At 34.7% G+C, this 20,372-nt stretch overlaps 1 protein-coding gene across 1 annotated transcript; it reads left to right on the forward strand.

Annotated features, from left to right (window-relative positions):
- Positions 1 to 11,592: 11,592 nt before the first annotated feature.
- Positions 11,593 to 12,999, forward strand: LOC110733904 (UPF0098 protein TC_0109-like). Its single transcript, XM_021913980.1, has 2 exons — positions 11,593 to 12,444; positions 12,681 to 12,999. The coding sequence occupies exons 1-2, from the start codon at positions 12,001 to 12,003 to the stop codon at positions 12,753 to 12,755; spliced, it is 519 nt and encodes a 172-aa protein (XP_021769672.1). The 5' UTR covers positions 11,593 to 12,000; the 3' UTR covers positions 12,756 to 12,999.
- Positions 13,000 to 20,372: the final 7,373 nt, after the last annotated feature.

The following is a 20,372-nucleotide window of genomic DNA, read 5'->3' on the forward strand; positions in this document are numbered from 1 at the left end:
TTTTTATTGTATAGTCACCCCCCAGCGGCCGCCGTTTGATAAAATCTGGCAGCGCAGCCCGCATGAGCTTGCGGTCCTTAGAGAAGACGGCGATCATGAGAGGATCGTTCCTATTATCCCAAGAAGGCCTCTCCGCCTCCTCGCTATCCTCAGATTCGGTTAAGTAGCTGCTACTGCTACTTTGAACGTGACCGGCATCAGAGCCGGCTGGGGAGTTGGAGACCTCCTTATCAGAGCCTACCTGCTCTCTGGTCTGCTGGAGGGGAGCAGTCTCTTTGTTTAAAATGCTATCACCCGGGGTGCTAGGAGCGCCCCCGGGTGAGCCTCTCTGCTCTACCTCTCCTTGCTCTACTTCACCGCCTGAAGCTGGGACCTCAGGCGGCTGCTCATCTGAGCTCCCACTTCTGTAGTTGGGATCTCTGGCAGTAGACCGGATTCTGGCCATTGTGTCCTGCACAGACACAGAGTCGGTCGATATGGGTGTTGAAAAAGGGTTGTCCCAAAGAACAGAGGCGGCAGACCCAGTTCTAGACTCAGCCGTACTAATAAACCGGCTGAGTTCACAGCTAGGTTCCGGGTATGGGTATAAGGGGTCCATCTACTTATGGGACCAATGAACAAAAATGCGAGTAAAAGACTCAAACGGAAATACATGAAAAAGCTAGAAAGAATAGAGACGGTACCTAGAAGAAAATCTGGAAATTCTTTGGGATGCTTGCGAAGACGCAGGCGGTTCAAAATCCGGCTGGGTTTCTCTGATTACCCTCTCGAAAACCTTTGGCTAGCTTGCAACGACCCAGACGGTCTGTAGACCGGTTGCTCTCAACGAATCTCAACTCCGAATGCTCTCAACTCTCAAATTGCCGGCTGCTCTCAAATTTTCAGAAATTTGGCAAAGTTTGTAAATGAGAGCTCGGGGGACATCTTCTCCTATTTATAGAATTTGTCCCAGAAGGTGAAAAGTCGTGACTCTTCGCCTTCTGCTTTTCCATCCTTCAAAAAGAATCTGAAGAGTTGTAAAAAAAAAAAAAAAAAAAAAAAACCTTTCACCGGCGCCACGTGGCACCCTGCCACGTCAGCACCAGTGAGGGGCAAATGTTTGGGGTAAAAATACCCTAAACACGTGGCCCAATGGCCTAGTGACACGTGGCATCCAGCCGTTGGTCAGCAGGGCTCCAATCCTCTGCTGACACGTGTCCTCTAAACCCTAAATGGGAAACCATCCCTTCCCCACTATAAATAGTGGAAGGACCCTCATTAATGGGGGGCTGGAACATTTGTTGTTCACATTGAATACTCCTCAAAAAGAAAAACACTTACCCCGAGCAATATTAATTGCAGAATTCTCCCATTACGCGAGAAGTAACTTCTACATTACGTGCATTCTACCTCCCGTATCTTTACTAACTTGATCGTCGGAGGCGGAGCTCCTACCCCCAGGAGTCTTCGTGATTTTGCAGGCACAGGCGTCGAAGGGCATTCTTGGAATTGTAACTCTCCCGCAGGACACATCAAAAAACCCCGAAACAATCGTAACCCTATAAATATTGATCAATGGAAATCACTCTAATCAAGGAGTTTATTATTATTTCACAGTTACTAATAATCATTCTTTTGCTTTGTTTCTCTCCATGAATAAAAGATTAATGTAAAGTGTGAGATGAGGAAAAAAAAGTATATATAAACTAATTCAACAACAAATTAAGCTAATAGTTGAGGTTTAAATTGTTTAAATTAATTTTAAGTTCTATTACAATCCTACACACTCTTTTAGGTTGAAATATGGATGCAGCATGATCTATCTATTCTTAAATCCATGTCTTATGACCGGTTTTTCCATATTATCAACACTGATTTTACCATAGTATCATAATATAGTATCAAACTTAGCTTCTAATATAATCAATATGAGAAAGTGAGAGTGAGAGACTGCTCAGCTGGTTAAAGGTTTCCTTTCGGTTCCAAAAGATCAAATGATTGATTATTTTGACTTTCAAATTTAAATTTAAGTTTTTGTACAATTTATATAAAATTTAAAAAAAATTATTCAAATTATTGGACATATTCATTTTTAAAATCTAACATATATATATACATATATATATATATATATACATATATATATATATACATATATATTTATATATACTGTAGACACCTAAAATGTCTCCCCAAAATCAAACCTGATGATGAACAACCTTTCACCGCTATTATTGATCGGGTTGAGTATTTAATCTTTGGAGTGCTTAAATCATATTCAATCCAGTACATTTTATAAACCAACCCAATTCTTAGCCCATTTCCCCATACCATAACTTATTTTCCTCTTTTTGTGTCCACATCACAAAACCGAGCTAAACCGATTTTGGGGCCCTATAATTTTGATCCAAATATTAGTTTTTTGGATATTCCTTGAAATAATCTTTCCAACGGTATATCATATGCCTAATTTCGATTTAAAACAAATAAGATATGAGCAAAACACTAGTTCTCGGCCCAAAACCGATACCCTTGCACTAAAACGGCCATATCTTAAAATCTACAAAAGATTTTTATCTGATTACAATTGGAATGGAAATAAGACTTGAAGATCTTTCCAACGATATATTATATGTCTTATTTCAATTTACGGATCAAAAGTTATCAACGTTTTAAAAACGCAAATTGGAAATTACCGTGCCACGGTAAAAGTACCATGACACGGCAAAGATTGCCGTACAACGGCAATTTTTTTTGACCCACGACACTCTCTTCCTTTGTGGCACCTCGTTTCCATGGTTCCGTACCTCACCCCTCACATTTGCTCTTTAAATACGAAGTTGATTTCATAGTTTCAAGGCACCAACACACATTCTCATCTCTCTCTCACATTCTAAGCCTTAAACCTATTCTCCTAATTACACCATTCCTTCCCTAAGCACTCCAGGCTAAGGGGTCCATACAACACCCGAATTTCCATACTTAAACCAAGGCGTGAAAGGTAGAATCGATTAAGGGTTTAGACCAAATCAACTCTATTTTCCTTTAATCTTATTTCAATTTTATTTATTAGTCTCTGAAGTTACTAACGTTTTAATTCATGATGTAGAAATTTAAAGAAGCGTGGAACGTGAGTAGTTAATTCACTTAATTACTCTTATTATTATTCTTATTGCTAGTATCATGATTAGGTTTATTATTATGATTTAATTTGACTCTAGCTATTATGGTTAAATTGCTTCCAATATTAATGTTAATTTTATTTTTTATTGTCGATCACCGTATTGCATGTTTAAAGGGAATATGTAATTGGTTATAACGCTTAATAAGATAATTTGGCAACCGGTTTAGCTTCCTTTTTAATCTTATTTTTTAATCAAGTGATCACGATATTTAGAATTATATGTGTGCATTAGCATTCAACCAATTTAACTTAATATTAGTTTGGAGCAAATTGAATCTTTGTTTGTGTGCCTTTGAGATCGTAGGAAATACTTTTCACAATAAGAATCGAGTAAAGGCCAATACGGGCGAATGTAACTCCATGACTCACTTCGTACCATCATCTCCGATCCTCCTTTATTTCGTGGTTCCGAACCATATGAAGTTAGTAATCTCATGAATTATGAATGGGGTGTAACCTTCACAGGTCAATCGTTGTTGCCTTTCGTTTTCCTTTATCGTGGCTGCCTTATAATGTCCGTGAACGGTTTATAAGTTCCTTAAAAACTTGTTAGCGGGGCTCCCTAATTTGTTTTGTCCCTAATCGTATGTCAATTCGCACTTCCTATGAGTGTCAAGAATATTCACACACATGCTTAGGTAGGTGCGCTTCAAACGATGCCTTCAATTTGGCGACTCCACTGGGGAGGATTCTTGGTTATTTATCGATTGAGTGATCGGTATTTAATTGAGATGAGTGGATGAGACTTGAAAGATTCTTGAGTTGTATTCCTGCGATTTAATTGGCATTGTCACATATTTATATGCATTTTAGCTTACCTATTTTTCCACAATAGTACGTACGTATGTGGCTAGCCCGAGGGATTTAAGCTCTATCGACCCAAAAGCGCTCATGGCTATAAGGGTTCATCCGAGTTTTTAAATCCACCCAAATTGCGGAGTCAAGTTCTATTTCATCACGAACTTGCAGAGCCGCCCCTGACATACACCCTCAAGGGAGGCTGCATTGCTGACGCGTCCAAACTCTTAACCATGGTACCCTTTTGACACCCAAATAAGCTTGACCATAGTCGAACATAGAACAAGACTCTAGGTTGCGAACTTCATTGCATCATGTGTGACAATGTGCTTATATGTGCATTTTTTTATTGATTTATTTTTTTATTATTTTTTTTTCTTATCTAACCCTCCTTTTTTATTAGAGTCAAGTCTTAGTTCTTTTTTTTTTAGTTAACCCGAATTTTTATTCCCGTATCAAGCACAAGCGTTAACTTATTTTGATCATAGCCCGAAGTTCTAGAAAGAGTTACGTGTCGTGCCACTTATGGATCTGTAGCCCCGAATTTTATCTTTCATTTGGTGTTGATTTCTTCCCAATCAGAGTCACGAAACAAAAGTTATAAACAAAATACTACAGCCTATCTAGTTTAGGAGTTCTTTTTAGCGTCCAATCTTCCTTTTTTCAAATTTTTTATTTATTTTTATTTTTTATTTTTTATTTTTTTTATCTTTTCATGTCAAGATAGTCTTAGCCAATCTTCTTCTTCTCTTAGTCCTCTAATCCATGTCAACCTGTATAACATAGGATTGTAGATTTTTTTTTTTTTTTAATCTTTTCCCATGAGTCCTAACTCTGCTAAAATTCTAGTCCTCTTCCTAATTTCTTGTGATTATTGTGCTAGCCTTAATGTGTGTTCTTTGTATTTGGTTGTGTTTGATCTTATTTATGACTAACGATTTCCAATGGACCGTTGTCACCTAGTAAAAAGCATAAACATTAAAATTGGACAAAATTAATCAAGTTAGTTTGCCTTTTAGTCTTCTGTGCTATTTGGTCCTTGCGTCCTTCGTTTTTTCTTAACGTCCTCATGTCTAGCCATACGATCATGTCACGAGTCTTAATAAACTCACCTAATCACACTTGTTGAGTCGTCGCATACACTTTGTCTTCAAGTCATGCACTATATTGTTTATGATCGTATACTAGGTTCATGCATGTGTAATTTCCTGTCATAATAAAAAAATGAGTGGAGTTTCTCTCACCTGTTTTTAAAATTCCGTCTTTCCCCCTTTCTTTCTTATTTTGAGCAATGATTCAATCCATTAAGTAAATTTGTTTTATTTCACAGTATTTGGTCAAGGAGCAGGGGTAGATTGGTGTGGTTCGAGTCACTACCACAACAACCTCTTAGACCTAAGAGGCGTTCAAAGAAAACTTCACCATCTCCACATCAACTATCACCTTCAAACTACTATCAATTCATTCCAATGGCCACTAAATAAGATATTAAGGGCATTCACAAATCCATCGAGGCACTTTTTGCCATGATGCAAACCCTTATCACCAAGGTCAATACCATGGAACAAACCAAAGTCAATGTTGCTACAGTTGACAAGATAAAAGAGCAAGTGAGCGAAATTTCTGAAGAGTTCACCTACGTGGAACAAACTTCCACTGCTTTGGCTGTGAAGGACAAGCTCCCTGAAAAATTCTCCACTTCTGACATACCCAAGTTCAAATCTACTGACAATCCAATATTTCATTTGAAGGCCTTCTCTGCAACCATGACTCTCAAGGAATTGGACGTAGCACTCTTCCCTATGGTGTTCCCTCTCTCCTTAGAGCATGCTTGCCAACAATGGTTTTATTTTCTAGATGCCAAGTAAACTTCAACTTGGTAAGATGTCACTGAAAGTTTCATGAATCATTAGAACATGAGCTTTCTATCCTTAAGTAGAAAGAAAATGAAGGGTTCACTGCCTATCTGAGTAGGTGGAGAGAAACAGCTACGCAAATGGTTGAGCCACCAACGGAAAAGGAGATGGTTCGTCTCTTTATCCAAAATCTGACCCACAAGTACATGCAACATCTCAAATTCGTACCATTGAACACTTTCGAAGCTGTATACGATATTGGCATCAATATTGAGGACGAGCTAATAAAGACTGCTGGTAGTAATAACAGCAATAACACTTGAAAAAACTAGAAGAACGCCCTTCCTTCTTCTTCGTCTTCTAAGCCCAAAAATACTACCAACAATGTAAGCTAGGTTGATCTCAATGAAGTCTTAGCACTTGATGCTCTATTTCCCAAGAAAAGGAGAACTTACACTCCTTTGGGAATGACTTATGATGCTTTTGATCGCCTTTACAGTCAAGGTTTAATAGCACCTGTTAGGCCATTTCCATAGCCTAAACCTGAAGAAGGAGTGCCAAATGGAATCCTAATGCTCATTGAAAGTTCCACCAAGGAAGAGGTCACTCTACTGAAAAGTGTTGGAATCTAAAAGATGCCATTCAAGATTTGGTTGATGCTAACAAACTTCCTGTCCCTGTAGGCGGCAAGAAGTAGTGAAGACAAGGCGCACGGCAAGTCCTTCTGCAAGATCTCATGATTTCTTTCTTCTATTCATTTCCTTTTTCCCCATTTTTGTCTAGCATAGGTTTCCCATTCTGAATTTCTATATGTTTATTCACCTTTTCCATTAATAAAATGAGCATATTTCCTTTACATCTCGATCATGTCATTTTTGCATTCGTAAAAAAAAAATTAAAAAATAAAAAAAAATTGCCGAACCAAACACAAGGTACACCAATGATTTGAGGCACCCTTTGCAACCCATTATTCCCTTTTTTACCATTCAAACACATTTTCCATTCTTTCATTAACCACTTTGAGCCTCGTCTAACGTTTGGCCTCATTTATTCAACCCACATTCACCTAACCTTGGGATAGGAAGGTGTGTGATTTGTGTACCGTTCAAAAGCAAGTTCAAAAGAGATAAAAAAAAAACAATGTCTAAGGGCAAGTGTTCCAATGTCTTTGATATGAACACGTCTCGAATTGCGTCTCTCATCGAGTGCTTGGTACTGTGCCTGAGAAATATGAATGCTAAGTGAGTGATGGATCGCATGATCCGAGATTGCCCACATTAATTCAAAAGAATGAAAAAGAAAACAGAAAAAAAAAATTCAAAGCAAAAAAAAATGTGAAAAATATACTTGCAAAATTTAAATTTTTTCAAATACACAATTACACATCTTGGGGGGCTTCTCTCGGGTCTTGAGCCTTTCACCCTTTCTTCTTCAACCACTAGCTTAACCACGTTACAACCCTCGAAAGACCTCTTTGAGGTATACATACATTTGTGCAAAGTTTGGCTAGAGCTACGTTCGGCCTAATTTCTAACGGATATGTAGGCAACCTCACATCGAGGTGCAACCATATTCATATTCACATTCATATGCATACATGACCAAGCCAAAACATTTCCAAAGCTTATCCCTACCCATACAGAGCTAGACTTGGGGGCTTGAACCCACATCACTTAGCTTACCTAGCCTAAAGAGTCATCATCTTTGACTCTTCTCACATCTATTCCCATTGCCATAGCCTTTGCAGCCAACCTCTAGTATCACTTTCACACACTTCATTCACACATACATTGCCATATCCTCCTTCTCTTGGGAACCCCTTATCATGAAATCTTGTTTCATCAACGCGCATGCTTCATCATTCTTAACAACAACATCCAACAAACATCATCATGGTTATATATCATTGTACACTTGCTTAGCTCCCTGACCTAAGCAACATTCATCGAGATTCATTATCACACTTGCTTAGCTCCCTGACCTAAGCAATACTCAGCAAACACCACTGTATACGTGCTTAGCTTCCAGGCCTAAGCAACGTTCAAGATTGTACACTATATATGATCTTAGCTTCCTGACCTAAGCAACATACATCGATAATAAACTACGATTATACTGTGCTTAGCTTCCTGAACTAAGTGCATTCATTGATTGTGTCACATGATGTAATTGTCCTTAGCCTCCTGGCCTAAGAACATTCATCATGTACATTAGTTTCAAGACGAGAGATTCAATTTGACAAGAAGAAAATCCATGCAATTCACTGCGCTTTTGCTCAAGGAGGAAGTTCAAAACTTCTTCCCATTTTTAATATTATTTCTTTTGGGGAAGTTCAAAAAAATTTCAAAATTTTGTTCTTTTGGGTAAGTTCGAAAAATTCTTCCAAAACTTCATTTTTCACGTCTTTCTTTTTCGGGAGAAAGTCGGTACCCTCTACTCATGACAAAAAATGACGGAATTTTTTTTTTGTTTGCATTTTCAATTGCTTGTGTCTGCGCACACACACAAACTATACATATACACACAATCACAAGTCATACACATGTCATGTCGTGTCAAGTCAAGCTTGGTCAAGTCAGTTGGTTAAGTTAATCACAGTCTACGCGAGTCCCTTGGAAAATTCTATTTTGCAAGTCTCAGGTACAATCAAACAAATCATCATTCACAACCTCTGTTCGGGGATAATCGAACAATAAAACCATCAACATCTACAGCCCATGTTCGGGAACAATCGAACTATTATCATCTACAGCCCACGTTCGGGGACAATCAAACCATTATCATTTACATCCCACGTTCGAGGAAAATCGAACCATTATCATCTACAGGCACGTTTTCCCGAGGTGCGAAAAATGGTCAGCTTTAACATACTTCTCGAGGTGTAGAGGTCTGCAATTGTGTCCCAAGGCACGGACACTTAGTGTTATTCCCGGAGTATGGAATTTCACTTGTGAGTTGCTCGAGGCGTAGGAGCTCACGATAGGATTCTTGAGGCGTGGATACTATCTCATATCAATCTTCCCGAGGCGCGGAAGATCATCATTCAGTAGGTTGCTCCAGACGTAGGAGTCTACGACATGTTTCCCGAGGCACTGAAGCTTGTCACCTTTTATTTAGTGGATTGCTCGAGGCGTAGTGGTTCACGATAGAATTCCTGAGGATGGAAGACTCTTATCCGGTAGATTTCTTGAGGTGCAAAAACCTACCAAATGTATTTGTTGCTGGCCCACTGGTGTCAGATACACATTCTATCCTTTTACTCTTTTATCTGTGGAACTAACGCTTTTCTGTAGGTATCGGCATATACAGAGTGATTTAGGATTGCAGAACGTCTTAAATCATTCTCCGTCCCAATCGACTACTTTGACTATCGTTTTCGAAACTTACGTTTCTACAAACTCAGTCAAAGTGGGGGCTTCTGTAGACACCTAAAAATGTCTCCACAAAACCAAACCCGAAGATGAACAACCTTTCACTGCCATTATTGGTCGGGTTGAGTATTTAATCTTTGGAGTGCTTAAATCCATATACAATCCAATACATTTCATAAACCAACCCAATTCTTAGCCCATTTTCCCAAACCATAACTTATTTTCCTCTTTTCGTGTCCACATCACAAAATAGAGCTAAACTGATTTTGTGGCCTTATAACTTTGATCCAAATATTATTTGGTTGGATAGGCCTTGAAATAATCTTTCCAATGGTATAGCATAAGCCCAATTCCGATTTAAAACGAAGAAGATATGAGCAAAACACTAAAACTCGGCTCAAAACCGACACCCTTGCACTAAAACGGCCATATCTTAAAATCTACAAAAGATTTTGACCTGATTCTAATTGGATTTGAAATAAAACTTGAATATATTTCCAACGATATATTATATGCCTTATTTCGAATTACGGAACAAAAGTTATCAAAGTTTAAAAAACGCGTAAAAATTGGAAATTACCGTGCCACGATAAAAATACCGTGACACGGCAGTGATTGCCGTACAATGGCAATTCTTTTGTCCCGCGACGCTTTCTTCCTTTGCGGTGCCTCGTTTCCAGGGTTCCGTACCTCACCCCTCACATTTCCTCTATCAATATGAAGTTGATTTCATAGTTTCGGGGCACCGACACACATTCTCATCTCTCTCTCACATTATAAGCCTTAAACCTATTCTCCTAATTACACCATTCCTTCCCTAAGCGCTCCAAGGAGTCCATACAACACCCAAAGTTCCATACTTAAACCAAGGCATGAAAGGTAGAACCGATTGAGGGTTTTAACCAAATCAACTCTATTTTCCTTTAATCTTATTTCAATTTTATATATAATTCTTTGAAGTTACTAATATTTTAATTCATGATGTAGCAATTTAAAGAAGCGTGGAACGTGAGTAGTTAATTCACTTAATTACTCTTATTATTATTCTTATTGCTAGTATCATGATTAGGTTTATTATTATGATTTAATTTGACTCTAGCTATTATGGTTAAATTGCTTCCAATATTAATGTTAATTTTATTTTTTATTGTCGATCACCGTATTGCATGTTTAAAGGGAATATGTAATTGGTTATAACGCTTTATAAGATAATTTGGCAACCGGTTTAGCTTCCTTTTTAATCTTATTTTTTAATCAAGTGATCACGATATTTAGAATTATATGTGTGCATTAAAATTCAACCAATTTAACTTAATATTAGTTTGGAGCAAATTGAATCTTTGTTTGTATGCCTTTGACATCGCAGGAAATACTTTTCACAATAAGAATCGAGTAGAGGCCAATACGGGCGAATGTGACTCCATGACTCACTTCGTACCATAATCTCTGATCCTCCTTTCGTAATTCCAAACCATATGGAGTTAGTAATCTCATGGATTATGGATGGGGTGTAACTTTCACGGGTCGATCGTTGTTGCCTTTCGTTGTCCTTTATCGTGGTTGCCTTATAATGATCCGTGACCGGTTTACAAGTTCTTTAAAAACTTGTTGGCGAATCCCTACTTTGCTTTGTCCCTAATCGTGTCTCTAATCGTATGTCAATTCCCACTTCCTATGAGTGCCAAGCATATTCACAACATGATTAGGTAGACGCGCCTCAAACGACGCCTACAACCACGTAGGATTTAATTTTCTTAGCACGCCATGTAGGATTATAAATTTTAGTGGTAACCAATTAAATAAGAGATTATTAATTTCTTTTAGAATTAAATAATTCAAATACCACGTAAGCAAAATTGGTGAATGAGATTTTTAACTTTAAATTAATTAAATATAACATATTATCTTTTGATATTAGAAATGTTATCTAAACATATAACAAATTTTAGCACATAAATAAATTAAAAAATTGGTTTTAAAAAATTTAAACAAACCATGCATTGCACAGGTTTCATCTAGTTTTGTATGTTAAAGGGATGATTACAATAAAATAGACTCACCCAATAATTTATGAGCCAATATCTAGTGTATTAACACAAGTACTCTGTATTATACCTAAGAATTTTTTTTTAATGTAAGAAAAAGAAAAAAATCATTTAGCAAACTATCCTAGGGGAATTTCTAATGCATTTAAAGAAAAAACGGAAATTAAACTAGAGTAATTACAAGGAATATTATAGAGTATTCAGGTTATTGCTAATTAAATGACCCACATTTACTATCCCATCTAACATCTACTAATTCGCCTCTCTATAGATATGATAAATACTGTAATTGTGAAATTAAGAAGGAAAAAAAAAATAATCCTGTAATTGTGAAATTAAGAAAAAAAAGTGCTTTAATACTTTATCTAATTTAATTCACGAGGAGATATATTTTGTACTCGTACCACGAACCACTATAGTCGGTCAGATGGCGATGCTAGTAGAAAGTTCGAAGACGGAAATGTTCATAGCCAAACACATCACAAATATCCCATCATTTTCTTTTACTTCTTTATTAATTTAAATTTAAAAAAAAAAAATACACATCACAACACCCAAACAAGTGTCTAATTAATCCTAAAACATATCCCACCAGCTAGAGACTCTTCCAGCACGTGTCATATCCTCACTTCTTTAAACTCTATAAAAACATATCCAAACACCTACGACATTATCCGCCCTAAATTTTTTTTGCAACTTACAAGTGTTGCATTTTATTAACACATCCTCTTTATATTTTCCAAGCAAAATACTTAGTAACAAAAAAAATGGCAGGTGTAACACACGACTCCGATGATTTCCGGATAGTCTGCCCGCCGGTGAACAAGGAAGACGGGCGGCTACCACGTAAGTACACCGACGAAGGTCAAGGCGCTAAGTCCGGTATATCCCCTCCGATCGAGTGGTATAACATACCCGAGGGGACTAAAAGTTTGGCTTTGGTGGTAGAGGATATTGATGCCCCAGACCCAGATAGTCCACTTGTTCCGTGGACTATTTGGGTCGTGGCACATATCCCACCTACCTTAAAAGGCTTGCCCGAAGGGTTCTCGGGCAAGCAAGAGGAGTTAGGTGGTGAATATGTGAATATTGCTGAAGGGAATAATGATGAGAAGGTACCTGGTTGGCGAGTCCCTACTATGCCTAGTCATGGGCATCGGATTGAGTTTAAGTTGTATGCACTTGATGATGAGCTTCGCCTTGGCAAGACGGTATGTTCAATTTTTAATTTACTCATCAACTCAACAAAAAGCTTAAACTGATAATTGAAGTCATAGTCGATTTATATACTCTATCATAAAGAATGAATTTAAATAATAAATAATAACACTGATTAATTAATTTATGGTATAATAAAGAGGACAATGATGTAGATGTGATTAGTTGATCGTGATCTCGAGTATAGTTACAAAGTTGTATAATGTAACGTTTGATGATTGACCTGCAGGTGACGAAGGAGAAGTTGTTGGATGCAACTGAAGGTCACATAATTGGAGAAGCAGCTATGATTGCCGTCTTTTAAGTTATAATGATCTAAAAATTAATCTTGTTAAATCAAGTTTTGGTTGTTTAACTTCCAATTGTAATCATCAAGCTGATCTTTTTTTTTTTTTTTTTTTTTTTCCAATTTCCCATTTTCTGAATAATGCATGTTATTTGCTGGCTTGAATGATTAAAAGGATTTTGTAAATGTGTTGACGATCTATCTATTGTGTGCCTCTTGTTTGAATTGGAAATTTAGTTGTGAATTTGTGAAAGGCCTAAAAGTAAAGAAAGGGGTGAATGATATTATTATTATTATTGGTATTAGGCTTTTGGCCCATGTTTGTCAAGGTAATCAAAATGTTGGACCTCATCGAGGGGAATAGAAATAAAGTGAATAATTAGGGTTGGGGAAAGTGGAAAATCATGGGAATTGAAAATTGGATGAGTTGTTTGGTTGACAACAAAAAGTGTAAATGTGGGAATTGCAAATTCATAGGAATTGTGACTTCCCACAAAATATGGGAAGTTAATTACCTAACCCCCCTAGGTAAGTCAAAAGTTCTCATATTTGCAACTTTCTTCATCCCAACCAAATAAGTTTAGACAATTTCTAGAAATTGGATGTAGGTATTTAATTTCCATAAAATACAAATTTTCATGGGAAGTAAATTCCCATATCAAACAAACAACGCCTAAGTGTGGATCGAGCATCAAGTTCGTAAAATTGTAAATACTGGGTATGCTGATTGCTGTATAACCGAACAAGAATTAAAAACATTAGTGCAAAACCAAACAAAGCTATTCCAAAACATTAGTGCAAAACCAAACATTATTCCAATTTTATCATATACGTACTTCGTATTTTATTTAATTATGTTCACTTTTTTTTGAGAGAATTGTCGTCAAAACAAGAAGATAGATTATTTAGAAATAGAGGCAATAACGTTGGGTGTATTATGTACATGGTATATTATGATAAAAAATAGTTTAAAAAAATGCGAAAAAAACCTAATTTATATTTATAATAAACATCACGATTTTATAAAAGAACATAATATTTTTTTATTTTTTTTTTTTGAAAGCAAGATAGAGCATTATGTATTAATCAGGAGAAATCCAAATGTGCCATAGTTACAATGCTTTGGGGAAAATGATCAACTCTAATAAGCTCCGAGTGATCTCCCGTGTCATCTCTAGCCACAAGATGAGCAATTGTATTGCAATTACGCTTTACATGGGTAAAAAAGCAATCCTCAAAAAGAGCTCTATCAATGCTGATGTCGCCATAGACATTGAATATTGGAGTAGCACCCATTGCAGCAAAATTTATTACTTTGATAGCCTGCAAAGAGTTAGATTCAATCCAGATTTTATCAAAGCCAAATCTACGAGCAATCGTGAGTGCATATCGAATTGCCATTGCTTCTGCACATTCTGGTGAGGTCGTATGAGTTCTTCTTGTAGCCGTCAACACCACCTCTCTGTAAAGCTACTCTCAGGGGCTTCATCAATTATGGTTTTCATGTTATAATGGCTCCATATATCCCTAGCATGAGTGCACTCAAAAGGGGCATGGATTATCGACTCCTCCGCAGCATTGCATAATTGACAAATGGCATCTGAAGTATATGTCTTTGCACTAACCTTTGCTTTACAGCCATATTCCCACGTACAGCATTCCATATGAAGTGTCGTAATTTAGGTGGGCCATTGATATTCCAAACTGATCTCCATAATTCTGTTGGCTGGGAATTATCAACCGTGGGAGCCTTGATACTTCTTGCAAGCCAATAGCAAGATTTAACAGTGAATAACCCATTATTAGTTAAGTACCAATACAAGTTGTCATTTTTATCATGCATGGCAATTTGGTAATGATAGGACAAGCTTCGTCACTTCATCACCCAAAAGGCTTCTCACCCGTGCTTCAACCCATCCAGCATTTTCCATGATCATGGCATCACTTACTGTCATATTTTCATCCACCTTAGGGGTTGGATAGCAATCGGCTTCTCACCTTCAAATATAAAAAACGTGATATTTTGGTGAAACAGTTTAGAAAAAGGTAAAAGATAATTATCAATTGATTTTTACTACGTATTTAATGTCAAATCATTTCAAAATCTTCAGTTTATTATAATTTCTCTCTCTAAAATTATTTTTATCAAGATTTCATTTTCAAATTTCAAATTTTAAAATTTGAAACATTTTTAAAATTTCAAATTCCAATATTTTTTATTTTGTTCTCTTTTTTTTTAAAAAAAAATTCTCTAAATAATCAATTATTATTTTTATATTTTGTTATGATATTCATTTTGATCATGTGTATCTATTAAAATGTTCATTATATGATTTTTAAATGTCCATATTCTTTGATTGTAATTTTAATATACATTTATTGTCACACAATGTTCATTACTTATTGTGAAATGTTTTCTGAATTATGTTTTAACATGTTGGGTAAATAATATAAATAATGTTCTTTAAATAATATTATCATATTCTTTATTAATATAGCGAATGTTCTTTAGATCTATCGGAAAATCAATCATCAATAGAAGAGGTCCCAAAAGTATGTCGTCTTCATCAACCTTTATGATCCCGATTTCAAAAAATATATATATACACAATTAGATGATTTTTTTTTTTGAGAAAAATACGCTATTAGATGAACATAGTTTGTAACGTAAAGAACACATAGTTCAAATTCAAATAACATAGTTTGTGACTATAAAGAACATATAGTTTAGACCCAAAGTGCATATTAATTAAACTCAATGAACATGTTCATAGAATGAATATGGATTAAAAAAAAAACATTTATCCTAATCCAAAAGAACTTCATTTTCAACCTCCGAAAATAACAAAAATTTACAAAAAAAAAAAAAATTACATTTTCTTTCGGTGATGAATTCGTTAACTATGATCCATGAACAAATATAATAATCTAAAAACATCATCATCAACAACAAAATTATGAAATATAAATTGAAAAAATAATTAAAAACTACCTTCTCATTTGGTGACAAAATCTAAAATTAAATATCAATTGTCAAAAACATCAATCTGCTGATCATCAAGTGCAAATCGACAATCATAGATCGTGACGAAATTCACGATGAGCCATCATTTTCACTCTAAAAATATAGGAAATTATGAACAATTATGGATATAGGAAGCTAAAATTATTATTTTCTCTCTAAAAATTCTCTATTTTTTCAAAAACTGATTATAAACAATTATGGATATGGGAAGCTAAAATTATTTTTTTCTCTTGAAATTTTATTTTCTCTCTAAAAATTCTCTATTTTTTCAAAAACTGATTATAAACAATTATGGAAATGAGAAGCTAAAATTATGGAAAGGAAATAACAATAATCCTTCAATTAAGGAGTATAAAGTTAGGAAGCTAATTTTTTTTTTTTTTTTTTTGAATGACAATTTTCATCCAGATGTACCATAAACATGGTACACCCTGATGTACAATGTAAATTTCAGAGAGTAGGTTCGTATGTAAGATATTAACTTTATCTCTTGTTGGTCAATGATTGAACAATGTAGTACATACTCTTTGCTTACCCTAAGATAAGAAAATGGCTTGTGTCTAATGGACTAGAAGGGTACTGCCCCTACTGCGTGGCGCTAGAAGAAATAGTGTCCCTCATCTTTCCTTACCTCTCGCCTTTATATTCACAACCAAAATCACAAAAATAAAAGCATAACTCGTATTTTATTACTTGGATACTTCCTTCGTATTTTATTACTTGTTTTATTTCTCTACATAAAGTACGTAGTAATAAAATATGAAAGAAGTGGAGTTGGTGTAACTTGAAAGAATAAAGAATGATACTTTGAAAGAGAGAGAATCTAAAAATATGAAGAATAATAGTTGGGGTTTACTAAGAGAGAAGTAATTACTAAAATATTGTGAAAGATTTAATAAAAAAAAAAAAGGAAATAGAGCAACTAATAAAATACCCTTACAAAAAGAAAGTGGAACAGGTAATAAAATACGGTGAAAGTACTATATTTTCTCCTAGCTTTTAACTCTACTTGAATTACGATAGAATATGCCACCAGGTGTCCAGACTTAGGACTTGTTCTCTTCACCTGAAACAAGTAGATTTGGTCTGAATTTTTTAAGGTCTGATCTGAATTTTTATTATTTGGTGTGTTCTAATCTGATTTAACAATTTGACTAAACTTTGACCGCATTTTAGTACTAATCTATAAAGAAAAAACATTATCAAAATGGATTTTGTTAGATTCGTCTCATTATGAACTTTTCAAATATGTAATTTTTATAAATTTTTTAATACGCAATTAACGATATTTAACGATAAGTAAATAATAATCAAAAGTTCTGATCTGGGCTGATCTTAATCTGATAAATTTGTGGGAGAGAGATAATAGAATTGCTTGATATTCATAAGAGGCTATTTATATAATAGCAACATAATATTCGTAAATACTCCAAACCCTAAACTTCCTTATAAGATAATATTTCAATATCAATACTTAAACTAATTCTATCTTAAAATATCACAAAGATATATTATTTTCTCTTAAATAATATCATAAGATCTATGGAAAATATATCATAATGATATATTTTCCTATATTCCTAACACCCTCCGCAATCGTAACGGCAGTAACACGAATGTTGCGATTGGAATTCTTCACTTTGTTGAAGTCGAAATGCACTACTCTGGTGATGTCGCCTTCAATATTTTTAATAATGATGAGAACGTTCATCTTTTTCGAACTCATCAATTATCAATCAAATAGGAACGTCATTCTTTTCGAACCTGCAAATATAACATTACAACGAGAACGTCTCTTCCTCTTGAACTCGTATTTTGGTTTTTCCTGAGCAAAACTGAGCTCCAATCAAATATTGGTATTTCAGAGTAAACCACACTCAAATTTCTTATTTGTTTTAGTTTAGAGCAAAACCAAACTCATATCCAAAGGAGTAAAATCATGCTCGAACCATATAAAAAAGACCTTGTCTCAAGGCACAAGGAGAACCACAAATAAACCCTCTTTCATGGCACTAGGAGAACCAATATATCTTGTCTCACGACACAAGAGAGCCGAAAATCCTTTTTTTTTTTTTTAAATGTTATATATATATATATATATATATATATATATATATATATATATATATATATATATATATATATATATATTGCGTCAGGTCTAATGCATTCTCTTCATCTCCATAGATATGTGATAGCGGAAGAAGTCCACTCACATACTCCTACAAAATCATCATATATTCATATACCAACCAAAAAACTTACAGTGGATTTTTTTTTTAAACGTAATTTTGGTTAAAAGTTCATCCCGACAGGGGGAAATTTTTTATAAACAACCCTAATATCTAACCTAATTCTATCTTAAAATTTCACAAAAATATATTATTTTCTCTTAAATAATATTATAAGATCTATGGAAAATATATCACAATAATATATTTATATAATAGCAATATAATATTCGTAAATACTCTAAACCCTAAATTTCCTTATAAGATAATATTTTAATATCAATACTTAACCTAATTCTATCTTAAAATATCACAAAGATATATTATTTTCTACTAAATAAAGAGAACAAGTCCTCACAATGATGCTTCTTTTCATTCCATACTTTCATCATCCTTGGCATCCCTTTTCTTTTCTTTCGTTTTTACGTGGACTTCTCCTTTCTTAGACTAATAATGAACATATATTTTTTTCTTCAAAAAAAAAAAAAAAAAACATATATTATTTTTATTTTTATTTTTTTGAGAAAACATATACTCCCTCCATCCCATTATTACGTGCCTATATTCCATTTTAAATGTTATGGCCATTATTTTAGGTGTCCCTTTTTTTTTTTTTGAGAAAACATCAGATTATCTAATGTTAGTACTATTTACTTATTTTAAGTTAGTTGGATGTTTTGATGTGTTAATATCATTTTATAGTGAATAACACAAAAATGCACCTAAGACATGTAAATCACTAAATAATTGGAGATAGATATCCAATTATCCACCTAAAACGTGTACAAATTACGACTTATCAGTAAACATTGTGATATTAAAGGGAAGGAGCTAGGTTGTAGTTTGCTTACCTTAAAATTATGTGATCAAAGTTTGAAATTTATATCCATGAACTTTTTGTTAATCCTGTTGAAACAAAATATGTTTTAGTGTGAATTTTGTGAAAATAACAAAGTCCCATATTGGTGGGAAATGAGAGTTTTTCCTTCTTTATAATGTAGGATGTGGTATATTTGGGTGTGGCCCAACGGCTACCCACATTTTGTGGAGAGGGAGGACTTACCTACCGAGTCAACCCAACACACACGCACGCCGAACCAAGCCGGGTTGGGTCGGGTGTTTTAAATCTTGTTATTCATAGTTGATTAAAGATTTTATGCTAATTAAAATTTGATTCTTTTGAAGTCGTTTTGCTCTTGAATTCTGCTTGACCGTTTTCTGATTTAATGATGCGTTATTTTTACTTGAAATGTTCAAATCAGCTGGCCTATATATACGACATTCTTTAGTGTTTCAATATACAGAAAACTCATTTATCCTAATCTTCTCTTATTTCCCCTTAAATACAGAATTTCAGCAGTTTTCAGTTTTTGGTGTTTAGTTAGTCCGATGGTTCAGTGCAAATCCATCAGTACTTTATAGTTTTGAGAGACTGTTTTATCCTAGGGGACATCTGGTTACCTACGAGCTGCTTGCACACATTATTTTTGGCAGTACCGTGAATGTTCTAAAGAGAGCGACATAGTCCGCGACTCAGTCTTATTCCCGATAACATTGTTCTTATTATTTTTGTTCCTGCGAGTTTCGTTTATAACAAATCCAAATATATCAAACAAAGTATGTCCGAATTAGAGGTGTCAAAACCACACCTGATCCGACCCGAAAAATATCCGATTTAGATTTCGATTCGCGTGAACACAATAACTTGAAATGACTCAACGTTAAAAGTAGTCAGAATTGCAAATTCTATTAATGTACATTTTTAAAAGACGATATATTTATATTGTTAACTTATACGCAATTGAGTGAACATATTAATGGTCTGAGACGCGAACTTGAAAGTTGAAACTACTCGTACAGTTCTGGAGATGTTATTCCCTACTTGAAGACTTTTTTAAGCATAGGATGCGGTCACCCATTTATCACATTAACACCTGAATAAAGAAAGCAATACCACTATAGTATAGTTACTATAGTAATATACCAACAAGTTGATCATAAAAAGAATCTTCAGCAAGTTGAAGCTTTGATCTTCCTTTGACTCACCAATTCTTCATTAACATCTGCAGCAAATCCAGATCTTTTTGTCCAAGAGGTAATTCAAAATTTCAGCAAATTTTATTCTTTATTGTCTTGGTTTCATTTGATTTGATTCTACTGCCCTTTTTCTTTCTGGATGTGCTGTTAATTGTTAAGAATTGCTTGTAAAAGTATAAGTTATGACCTTAAAATTAACATGTCTACTTGTTTTTTATAAGTACACTACAAAATTTTGATCAGATAGAGTTGGACATGATAAAAAACAGGGGGAAAAAAGAGAATTTTCAGTAATACTGTTACTTAATCAAACGTTTGATACTTACGAAAATTTCTGAGATT

The sequence above is a fragment of the Chenopodium quinoa genome, unplaced genomic scaffold (genome assembly GCF_001683475.1).
Source record: "Chenopodium quinoa cultivar QQ74 unplaced genomic scaffold, ASM168347v1, whole genome shotgun sequence".
NCBI lineage: Eukaryota > Viridiplantae > Streptophyta > Magnoliopsida > Caryophyllales > Amaranthaceae > Chenopodium > Chenopodium quinoa.